The sequence below is a fragment of the Parasteatoda tepidariorum genome, chromosome 6 (assembly GCF_982258835.1).
Source record: "Parasteatoda tepidariorum strain Cologne lab strain chromosome 6, Ptep-v5.0, whole genome shotgun sequence".
Classification (NCBI taxonomy): Eukaryota; Metazoa; Arthropoda; class Arachnida; order Araneae; family Theridiidae; genus Parasteatoda; species Parasteatoda tepidariorum.
This window is the reverse complement of record NC_141760.1, coordinates 31318247-31330571: the sequence shown is the minus strand read 5'-3', so window position 1 is coordinate 31330571 and position 12325 is coordinate 31318247. Positions and strand designations below refer to the sequence as shown.

The 12325-nt window shown below is 26.4% G+C and overlaps 1 protein-coding gene across 4 annotated transcripts in view; it reads left to right on the top strand.

The window, feature by feature from the left end:
- LOC107453124 (protein couch potato) overlaps positions 1-6465 on the top strand; it is a 316993-nt gene extending 310528 nt beyond the window's left edge. For all 4 annotated transcript variants that reach the window (XM_016069816.4, XM_016069815.4, XM_016069817.4 and 1 more), the window contains 3 exons: positions 892-961; positions 1479-1660; positions 4526-6465. In XM_016069816.4, coding sequence (XP_015925302.1) covers positions 892-961; positions 1479-1658 — 250 coding nt within the window. In that variant the 3' untranslated portion in view covers positions 1659-1660; positions 4526-6465. The remainder of the gene's footprint in view (positions 1-891; positions 962-1478; positions 1661-4525) is intronic.
- Positions 6466-12325: the final 5860 nt, after the last annotated feature.

Below are 12325 nucleotides of genomic sequence, written 5' to 3'. Positions count from 1 at the left end.
ATTTTGTTTTGTGCTTAATTTTGTATTATATGTTCAAAATAGAGTTTCAATTAAGAACTTTTTTTCAAAATTAGATTTAGATATTTTGAAATAGATTCTTTCGTTAATTACGAGGAGTATGTTTTGTTTTGTACACTAATAGGTGACGCTTGCAACGCAACGAGTACTTGCGTCTGTCTCGGTATTCCTCGGGAACAACTGTGCTCAGTTGCAGCTGTATGGTCATTTTTGTGTCTTTAAAATGGTCAAGTTTAGCAAATTGCCTGCCCCCAGTTCGAGGTACGGTCAGAGATGATGCATATATTCACCGGCATTCATACATACGAAGCTGCGTACTGTCACGTTGACAGGGAATCTCACTACCTCTTGACAATGACTCTCTCTACAGCTTAGCTCCGATCTTTATTGAGCTCTTTTGGCTGGGAAGTTTTGGACCACCCCTCCCTTCAATCCAGACCTTGCGCTGAGTGATTTTTTTTCGATATTTCAAATATCACTTTGGTGGCAACCACTGCAACGATGACGAAGACGTGAAAACGGCCGTGACTTCTTGATTAAAGGAGCTGGTGGCAAGTTTCTATGAAGAGTATATTCTGAATCTAGTTGTAAGGTATGATAAGTGTTTAAACACACTTGGCAACTATGTTGAAGAAAAAGAGAAACGTGTGTAGAATCTGAAAATAAATGTGATTCTTGAAAAAAAAATTGGTTTGGTTTTTATGTTCAAACGGCCCTTATAAAACACGCCTCGTATTTAACATTATTATTGCTCAGAAAATGATATTAAATTTAATCTTCTCTAATATTGTATGAAATAAAAGTTTAAAATTTTTAATTTAATCTGTAAAGGAATATATTGCTAAAAATGTCTTATTTCATGTATATTTCCAGTTTTCCGGGTTTTTGTCGCCTACGTATGCATAACAAAGGCGGTGCTCCGGTGGCTTTTGTGGAATACCAAGTAAGTGTTGAAAAGTTGTTTTATAAAATATGCATTATTTAAATTATTCTCCTTTAATTTATTCTATAGTTTTTTTTAAAAAAAATGTACTTAAATAAATGAAGTTAAATTTGAATAAGTTAAAGTCAAGGGTAAAAAAAAATTGAAGTATCAACTAATACGAATTACACATATTCTCTTATACAGAACAATATACAGAACAAATAAAAATTTTTACTTTATTTTATTTTATAACCGGCGTTGAACATCAGATACAATTCTAAGTTGCAACTATCATCGTTCACCTCTGTAGCCTTATAATTTTGAACCCAACCCAAAATACAAGGGAACTCTTGAATCGAGCATTAGGACAAACTAGCATTTGTGGAAGATATTTTTATGAAATTAACCCGCATTTGCTTTACAAGGAGGGGAAAAGCAAAAAAAACTTCTCTCGAGTAAATTGGCAACAAGAGGATTTTAACCTATGATTCTTCTACCACTGAGGATATTTCACTAAAACCTATCATTCTTTCAGGATATTCGCCTGGCCACGCATGCATTGCAAGCTCTACAAGGCTATGTGCTATTTTCTTCCGACAGGGGAGGTATCCGAATAGAATACGCAAAGAACAAGATGGGTGAAGTCAATTGTCAAATGGTAAATTCACTCCTTACCCAAAATGGAAATTGTATACAGCAGAATGGAGTCAACTGAAAGTAAGTTATGGCACTGCAATTAACTTCCCTTTTTTTAATAAGTGGTGTGCAAAGAACTTAGGTTGACTTAAACATTTCATTATTACCCAAACTCAAGTAATAAAAACTTCTGCTCTTTAGGCGAAGATTCTACTTATCACACCAAATGGACTATTGTATAATTATCAAATATATAACAATACTTTTAAATATCTTAACAAAAGTACCTTTTAGTGAAATGCTCAGAGAAGTACCGGCATTTTCTGTAACTTTTAACGAGAACCTCGGTTATATGAGTTTGAACAAGAACTTAGCTAATTTAACAGTGAATCTTGTATTTCTCACAGAATTTTTACATAAGTTTTTTTTACTGTGTAGCCAAAACTTTAAAACTTTTACATCAAAATACACTTTATCGACGGTAGTATCAAACTTAACTCCCTGGTAGGTGATAAACTCACCCCTAACTAAAGATAGTAATTGTATAGTGCAGGTTAAAGCAATCCCAAGCAGTTGATGTGTGTGTTGATCAATGCTAACTCACTAGTAAAGAGTAAATTTCCTCTTCATTATAAAAGAGAACTAAGTGTCAAAATTTAAAGACTGTTCCTAATAATGTGGTATATTAAAACAATCAATGCTAATTCACTGGTTATAGGTGAACTCATTTTTTACAGAAAAAAAACTGCATGCTGCAAGAAAAAGCAATTCCACACGGCTGATGCATAAAAATAATCACTGCTAACTTTTTTTTTAAATGGTAAAGCTAATTTATTATAAAGCGAAGTTATGTATGACAGATGACTGAGGAAAAATGATTCTGGATTAATTTACTTTCATTAAAAATTAGTGATACGTAAAAACACTAAATGCTCAATCGCTACTTAACACACTTTTAATTAATAAAATAGATAATATGCAAAGCTGAACAATAAATTTCATTTACGTATAAAGATAAGCAAAATACATTAAATTTTTAACCACTGACAAACTCACGACTTTCCTATAACGGAAATTTTGCTCAGATTGTAATCCTTAAAATAACTCAGTTTATAAATTGTTGATGAATAAAGATTTAAACCAAAAATTTAAAAAAAAATTAAATGCAGTTATCATTTCAATCAATATCTAATACGGCACAATAAGATAATTCCTAGTATAATCAATAGGTTGTTAGAAAGTATTACGAGTAAAGCAAATTTCAACAAATATTTCACGGCGGTTAAATACTGGTTCCGAAACCTACAATTAAGCCACACCCTTAAAATTAAACCTTTTTCTTGTTTGAGTTAGTCATTTTCAGAAACTATCTAATTGAGATTTTTAATTGATTACTCATTTCTCATGTTGTACTTTGATACATCACGTACAAACTATAATGGAACTGAAAATGAATTGTGAAAAATTACATTGTGACTTTGTATCACCTTTTGTTGCAAACATTTAACTACTTTAGAGATACACAGATACCTACACAGATAATATTGTAATTAAAAATTACAATATTATCTGTGTATAAAGTGTTAGAGTTTTAGAAGCAAGACTTATTAAACTATTTAGGATTATTTAAATATCAGATCAACGGAATTTACTGTTTTGAACTTTCTCTTAACACTTACAAGTACGGTAATAATATCTAAATAGAGAACGTTGTGTTAGTAGAATTGAAACTAATATATTTAGCAACTTTTTATCTTTGGCTTTGTTTCTTCGAATGATTGAGAGAAAACATTTTAAAAACAAATTCTTGAAAATTATTAAAGATTTTGAAGACTGGTCTTAAAATTTATTGATTTTAAATAAAAGAACTCATTTATTCCAATGCATCAATGGGTTTTATTGCGGAATGAGGATGTTTTGCACTGTTTTTTTTTATACGACTGTGGTTGCTGCTACCGTTAATGTATTATTTTAATTCTTAAGCCTCTGTTGGCGCATTAAAAATTACAGAAATAAGATTTCAAATTATCTTACAGAGGTTACGTTTAAAATTATAATGCGTAAGACGAATGTTGTTTAATTAATATTAACGGTTTTGAATGCTGGCTATATATTTTTACCCAAATATTGCATACGAAATAAAGCATTAGTTTAGGATCAATACTGCATTAGTAACTAATTTGCAAATTTTAAGTGAACCTTACTTATATCCTTGCAGAAATGTACTTACATTCTCATTAATACTACTACAGTTCTTAAAATAAATTATTTATGAATTTAATATATTCTTTTAATAAACTTTGCACAGATCCGAATTACAATTTATTTATCAATAAGAAATTTCTTGCTTCAACTCATTCCTTTTACCATAGGTTTTACATATATTTTAATGAATTAACTAACTTTAATAAGGAAACAATATTTCGTCAGTTACTCAAGTGTAAATTTTATTGAACTTTACTTATGTCCTTATAGCAATTTACGCACATTCATTTTAATATTACTATAATTCTTCAAAAAATGCATATGAATTTAATATTTTCGTTTAATAAAGTTTTCACACCTGAAAGTAAATTCATAAGGAAAATCATGAAGAAATTAATAAAGAAATTTAAAGGATATCGTAAAGAAATTATTTCTTTTAAATTATTTTTTAAACCATAGGTTTTGCATAACATCTTTAATAAATTAGCTAATCTTATTTCTTTCAAAATGTTTGATATAATGTATTTAACTTATCTTATTTAAATTTAAAAGCGTATTTTATAATTTTTATATTTGTCCTGAAATGGCCATTAAAAAAGTTTCAATTACTCTTACTTATCCTAATGAATTTAAGTAAAATTTTTAAAAATTGATTGCAAATTAATACGTAATTAATTTCACATTGATCTATATTTTTATAAACACTCTAAATGGAATTTGTTTTATTTTAATTTTTTTCAGATATTATCCAGTTTATGAAGATGGGAAAACATTTTCCTCTCCTTGCTTTTTGCTAGGAGTAGAAAAAAGACAAATTATATTCGCTGTATACTAAGTTCGATAATTTAAGTATATTTTTATATTTTGCATTTTTTTTATTTTTGTTTACAAACTAATACAAAGCAATGAACATCCCCTTAATCTTAATTTAAATAATATGTTTTGTGTTCATTTCAAATGAATTCGTTTTAACATGCATTTGTTAATTTTGAACACTGTTGAACTGTTCTATATTGTCTGCTTACTGTGTAATGCATTGCAAGAATTCAGCGTTTTTACTCCATTTTGAAGTGTCTTCATTCAAACAAAAAAATTCTTTCAGTTCTTGTATTTATATTTATTTGTATATTGTGTGTGGACAAACCATTTTCGTGAAAATCCGATACGTGTGGAAAAATTTTGTAGTAAAGTCATTGAGTAACGAATTCATTTCTTTTAATCTATTAGTTTTTTTAACCAAAATTCATAAGAAATATTATAAAATGACTAAATTTTTCTATAAATCAAATGGATCATTATGATTTGTTTTGTTTAATAATCGAAATCACTGTTTTCAAGATATTATTGGAAAAAAATATTTTTCTTTTGGTCTTATCTGTGGAACAAAAAATTTTATTGTCAAATTTTCCTCAAATGCGCAAAAAGGAATCAACTAAATGAATAGCAAAATTGTTTATTGTGATTGATCGATAATAAAAACATCTGGAGTACCTTTTTTAAAGTGTATAAATTTAATATTTTAAAACACATAATAGTTTAGCAAATATTTTATATCGTATATTATCAATATGAGTGAACATCCTCAATTACTTATTATGTTGAAGAGATGTGCTAAAAAACAATAATTTGGAACATTGAACCTTATTTCACACAACAACAAAAAATTATTCTTTTTTTAAAATTAATGTGCTTATCGTTTAATTTTTTCTCCACGTAACTCATATTTCAGATAATCTACAGTCTAAGAGTCATAAGATGAGCTCTCAATCAGATTGATTTTAGTGAGATCGAGAGCTTATCTCGTGATTGGCAGACAGTGATTAAGCTCCTAAAACTACAAAAACATTTGTACAATAAAGACACCTTCTTCAAAGCTAATAGAATCATCAAACTTATTTAAAATAGTTGTTGAAGAATTCCTTATTATGTATTAATTATTTCCTTAAGTTGATAAAAATATTTTAATCAACAATTGCTTCAAAATTAATTAACTGTTATTTAGGTGCGTTGTATTAACATTAATTAGAACAATAGGATCTACTTATAAATCCTTATAAAATATTTTCGAAGCTGCATTTGTTTTTCAGAATATATTTTAACAGTTTTACACATCATATCATGAATATATCCTATTGCCTACGATAATTCTTTATATCCTATAAAGACATATCCTATAAAGACATATCCTATAAAGATTTATACCCTCTTGAAATAACGCTAAATAAAATAGCATTTAGTACTCTATGTATGTTTGTGTTTGTAAAATAACTTGATGTATGCAATTTTCTTTAACTTATAAACACCATACGTATTTTATCGAATTTAAATGAAATCTGAAAAAATTTGATTTCTTCCGTTCAAAAAAATTCATTTTAAAGATTTTCAGTGAATGCATTTGCTATCTTTAGCAATTTGTTAGTTTTGTTTAAATCAAACTATGAAAGCTTTAATTTTCTCTTGAATTAAAATACAAATATCATTTATATCAGAACGTGCATTAATTATTTTTGGTATTATATTAAAAGTTATTATCATCAAATATTTTCATAAATTTTTTTTAATTATTACTAAAAAATAAAATGAAAGGACTTACTTTCAATTGTAAATTTTAAAACTTATTTGCTATGTAAAAACGTTAGCATGATCCTAAATTTTTGAAAATTTGATGTACAAATCAAAAATTTTTTTTAAAATTTTTTTAAAATTGTTTGCTGGACAGATTTTGTTAATGCCTGTCTTTTCTTTCATTTTAACAGCACGCTTAAAGTAATATCATTTTATGTTACCTCTCAATGCTCAATCTATTTTAGCTTGTGAGTAAAAGAAAAAAAAAGTTCGAGATATTGGCTATTCTTAACACGCCAAATATCTCTAAGTATAAATTGAAAGACATTAATTTTATTTTCAGTATTTCGTAAGTCAGTAAGATTTAAAACTCTTTGAGAAATTTTTACTTAAAAGTATAATTTTTTTTTCTGGCAATTTAGAATTTTCTGAATCAATATTTCTTTTTATAATACTTTGATTCAAAACCAATCTAACGATAAATTCTGACTCTGGTATAAAGAAATTTTCGTATTCTAATAAAACATTTCAATCTTTTTTCTGCATGAAATTCTAACTGTTGAAAGAAAACACAAAGAGTGCCTTATAATGGATTACAATCCGAAACGGTGTAATCTTTAAAACGTCTGTTTTTAATGTTGAAAACAAATTCATAAGTCTCATCTATGCTGATTGTGATATCATATAGGTAAGATTTTGACTATGTTACTGTCGTATACACTTTGAGCATTTTATATGAGCATATTTTCGAGCAAAATGCAGACATTTTTGCATCGTCCCATGTTTTGAACACTTTTGACACTAAATTGTATTGTAATTCTTGCACTTTAGAACATTGTTACGTCTCCCGTGTTTCTTTAACATCTTGTTTGAAGGAATTAAAATTTTCATTAATTCACCTAATAAACGGATGGAAGATTATTAAATTAATCTACGTTTTTTGTTAGTTAGTTAAATTAATTTTGCATTTTTATTATTATCTAGTAAATTAAAAAATAGCGTTTTTATAATACATAGAAAGATTTGGTTTAGTATTCAAAAATTATTTTAGCTGTCAAGCTATTTTCAATATTCTAAATTGTTTGCAAATAAAAATATGTTAGTAAGGGGTATAAATTCTTAGTCAAAAAATTAATTTTCTTAAACGATTTTGATGTTCTTTTTATCAGCATCTTGAACAGGAGAGATAAAAAGCTTGGCAGAAAATGATTGTTGTTACTTGTTATGACGCAAAAATATCTATTGTGGTAAAAGTATCAGGAGATAAAAAATTACTTTGCCGTCGCGTTACCCCCTGTAGACTTTTCTCAAATCATGTCCAATTTAAAAGTGGTTTGCCAAGAAAGATTTTACTTCGGACAATTTTAAAATAAATTTTTTATTAAAAAAATCATCAAAACTGTAGCAGAATGATATGTTGAGGAAATTTATCATTATTTAATATATTTTTCAATATATTTGTATTATTTTCAATGTTTTTAAATAAATATACCCCTTAATTCCTTTACTGCTAATTTGTACTAACACTTTTTTCGATATCTTTAACTATCACAAAATGTTGATGTGTGTTCATTGTTTGTAAAGAAGTTTTAAAACGTGTTTATATTTAAGTAAGTGTAATTAAACTGTTGCGCTATATATAATACAGGCATATAAAGTTGGAATGTTTTTTTTCACTACATTACGAATTGTATGAGTTATTAAATTTAAACAATAACAAAACTATTTGCACCGTTTGATAATAGGATAACTACTTTAATTGTTGGGCTATTGGCTAAAAATTATTTTTTGGAGAAGAATTTTCGTTATGTTTTTTATTTCTCGAACAGATTTTTGCAATTTCCAATAATTTTTTAACAGCTATTTGTTTAAAGGTTTAAAAGGAAAACCTAAGGCATATGAATTGAAACATCTTAACTGTCCTTTTTCAATTCATGGAAAAAAAGTCAACTATAAGACTTAAAGCATATGCGCTTAATAAGCTTTTCGGCATATAGGTTTCAAATTTCTATTATTCCAATTACTTTTTCGGCGTATTTTAATAAAACTAGCGTTGTAAATTGTAACTTATTACTTGTATCATATAATTCTTATAACATCAATCATAAACCACCAGGAGGTGCACAATTCTGGGGCGTGTGTATTTCATCAGTGTTTCATGCAATTATTTTAAAAATAAATTAGCTATTCAGCACGTAAATATATATATTAGTGTGTTTGGTGCATGTGAAATCTGTATATAAATGTATTTCAGACAATTGTAGCTTACATTAAGAAGGTAAGAACTTTAGGAATTCTTGACTAACTAATTTGACTTAGAATCAAAAATAAAAATTATTTTAAATTAGTATTTAATTTAAATTTTTTAAATATCGGTTTGAAGTATTTCGTAAATATTCAGAAAAATTACTTTTTAAAACTTTAACCAAAATTGTTGGATAGATTTTCACTCTAATGTCTTAAAGTAAATTCACAAATTTTTGAAATTAAGTAATCTATAAATATTTAAAGAATTCTTTTTAGGAAAATTAAAAAGTCAAAATTTATTTCTCCATGAATAATTTCAGGAAAGTATAACAATTTATATACAAAGTATATTTTGGATACTGAGTATTTTTTTTTTCATTTAATAAAAAGAAATTTTCAATGGGGCACAAAATTGACATTAAAAAAAGCTACAAATCTCCACTTGTTTTTGTATTAAAATGAAAACAAGTTTAACTTCTTTTCGCTATTTTTAACAAAAAAGATAACTTTTGCAAGAGCGTAACCCATAAATTTAAAATGCAATTTTATAACTCACTTAAAAAATCAGAATTATTAAAAAAAACATCTAAAAACTTTAGAATTTACTAAGCGTAAAAGAATGCATGCAAATTGACCAGAATAAGTTAGTTTAAAATTATATTAAAAGATCTCATTAAGTAGAAAAAATATTATGAAATTAAAAGATGAGAAAGAGAAGTTACTATTTCGTTATCGTGTAAGGTTGAGAAATTCGTTCTTGTTTGATACTGCGATTGATACATCTGAAAAATTTAGAATTTATTGATAAAAGTCCCTACTTATCAGATACTCTATTTGGAGCATCAGATAAGTTTAAAATTAATTGTTAACAATTGTAGTAGTTATTCATAATCAATGAATATTGTAGTACGTTTACTAGTTGGAAAAACTTCGGTTGATTTATAAACAAATAATATTTCTGAACATTTAATTATTGAAAAAACTTCTAATTCATGAACAAATAAAATATTTAAAACATTTAGTGGTTGAAAAATGTTCTGCTAATTCATGAACAAATATGATATTCCGATATATTATTGTTGAAAAAATTAGTGTTAATTCATGAAAAAATAATGGTGTTTAGTTTTCTATTTATAGCAAATACAATTAAAAGCAAGAATCCCAAAAGGTATTTTTACAGATGCTTAATTGTAAGCTGCAATCACTTGAAAGATCGTACTGCTCGGATGCATTAGATAATTGCCAGACAATCACTATCTATCATCATGAAAATAAATATCAATCTAGTTGTGACAAAAACTAGATTGAAAAATGTTGCCTTTCCCTTTTTTGAAACAACTTTAAAAACATTTGCAGCTTCGCTCTTCTTTCCTTTGTCGTATACATAAAATATTTAATTAACAAGTGTTTGAGTGATATAGTTTATAAAAAAAATATTATTTTGGAAATAATGTATGTTTACGCTTCAATTTCAGTTTCAAAAATTTTTAGAAAGCCAATTTGAACTAACACTTAGTTTCCCCCAATCAAACCAACCAGCAAAATATTTTTAAAGCTTGAAAATAAAATAAAAATTTCTATATAATATATCTTTATTTATTAAATATTATTTAATGTATACTTTCATGCTTAAGTTTAAACTTATACAAACTGGAAACTACTGAACTCGATCATGAACGCTTCATGAGTGATTTAAGTATATACATATATTAAAATAAGGAAGACATTTTTTTTTTTTAAAAATTGATATTCTACATTTTTTTAATTTTTTTGAAATGATTGATATTGCTCCCTTTTTTCAGAAATTTTTAGTTATAAGATAGCACACTTCTTTCCTATTATTTATTTATAGCCCATTATTTGCTCCTTCCTACTATTCTACATTTCAGCTCACATTGAAACTTGACAATAAAATTTCAATTTCCACAGTGAAATAAATACATTAACAGTAAAATAAATTCAATATAAAATAAATGTATTCAATTTATTGAACAATTCAGTACCTACAAATAATAGTTTTTCTTTCTAACACGAGTTGCTAACAACTCCAGACAAACAATATTAAATAAAACACATGTGTGCAGAAACCTGAAGATACTGTAAATAGCTTTAAAAAATACTGTTTAACCAGCATTTGCTGTTTGACTGTAAGCTGTGAAAAAATGCTGTTCTGTGATTATTACCAATTATTTTAAATCGCCGCTTATTATCTATTCTGCATGATATGTTTCCATTGCTATGTACTTGTTGTTTCACATTGATGTGAATGTAGATATAAATCAGAACTGATACTTGTCGTATAGATATAGGCATGTGAGAAGATAATCTCTCTCTATTTATGTTTCATAATTTCGGATTTATTTGCTAAAAATGTTTATTTAATTGTAAAAGCTATATTCTACCAAATTAACATAATTATTTGAACTTTCATGGCAACAATTACACTAAAGATCAATCATCTTTGCTTTGTATTATTTAAAATACTAATTCATCCTTGATTAAATATATACTATAATATCCCTTTGAAACATGTTTGATTATTATTTACTAATTTTACAATAATCCTTAAATGTCTATGATACTAAGTTAACATTGTATTTTGAACAATAACCATCATCTAATAGTCAATCAAGCTTGATTTATAATATTTATAACTATAACTACAGCCTTTTTATACTTTGAAACATATTATATTATAAATATAATTAAATCATTATTTTTTTATTTTTACGTTACAATATTTATTTTTGTAAGTGTAAACAAAATAAAACTTATAAAATAACATATGGAATTGTATTTCTACCATGAATTATGTGGCAAGAAGAAAATTAGATTTAATTAAAAAAAAAAACAAAAAAACGAGTAGCTTGGTTTATTTGTGCTTGGAACGGAAATATGGTAAGAATCTTTCCCATATTTCCCTCTAGTTGATTTCTGTATTTGGATTCACTCTTATTGGCCACTTTCTAATATTTTAAATAACCCGGGTTAGAGTATTATTTGGGTAGCTCTATTTTAAATGCATTTTGGATTGCTTTATTAAAGCAACATTTTGTTATGACATTTTAATATATTTATGATAACGCCTTTAATAATAAAGTTATATTTATTAATAAAGGTGTTTTCCGAATATCGTATATTCTAATGGAAAATTCGATCAATGTTTAAGGTACTTTAATCAGCATGTTTGATGTTTTGTTTATAATTAAAACTGTAAAATAATGTTTTTTTAAAAAATGAGACAATTAACTAAACTTAATAACTTATATATATATATATATATATATATATATATATATATATATATATATATATATATATATATATATATATATATATATATATTAAATTTTAAAACGGGATTATAAAATTTTTAAAACGGGAGAGACAGCATGCTTCTCACATGCCAAAACAACTTTTCAGCATTTCATGTATAAAGCAAGATGTATTGTGTCCTTAACTGTTGAGTAAAATTTTCGCGACAAATGTCCGATAGGTATCACATGACCAGGCGCAGAAGAGAAAAGCTTAAAGATGCGTTCAATTGAGTCCAATTTGATAATCACATTAAATACCTATGCAAAATCATTTAAATAATGAGTGCCTGATTGCAGAAAACAATCGCTCAAAGGTACTTTGAAATAATCAATCTGGAATATTTACTTTTTTATTTATTTTTCAGTAAGTAATTCGTTCAACTAAGGAAAGGGTAATACTTTGTGCTATGCA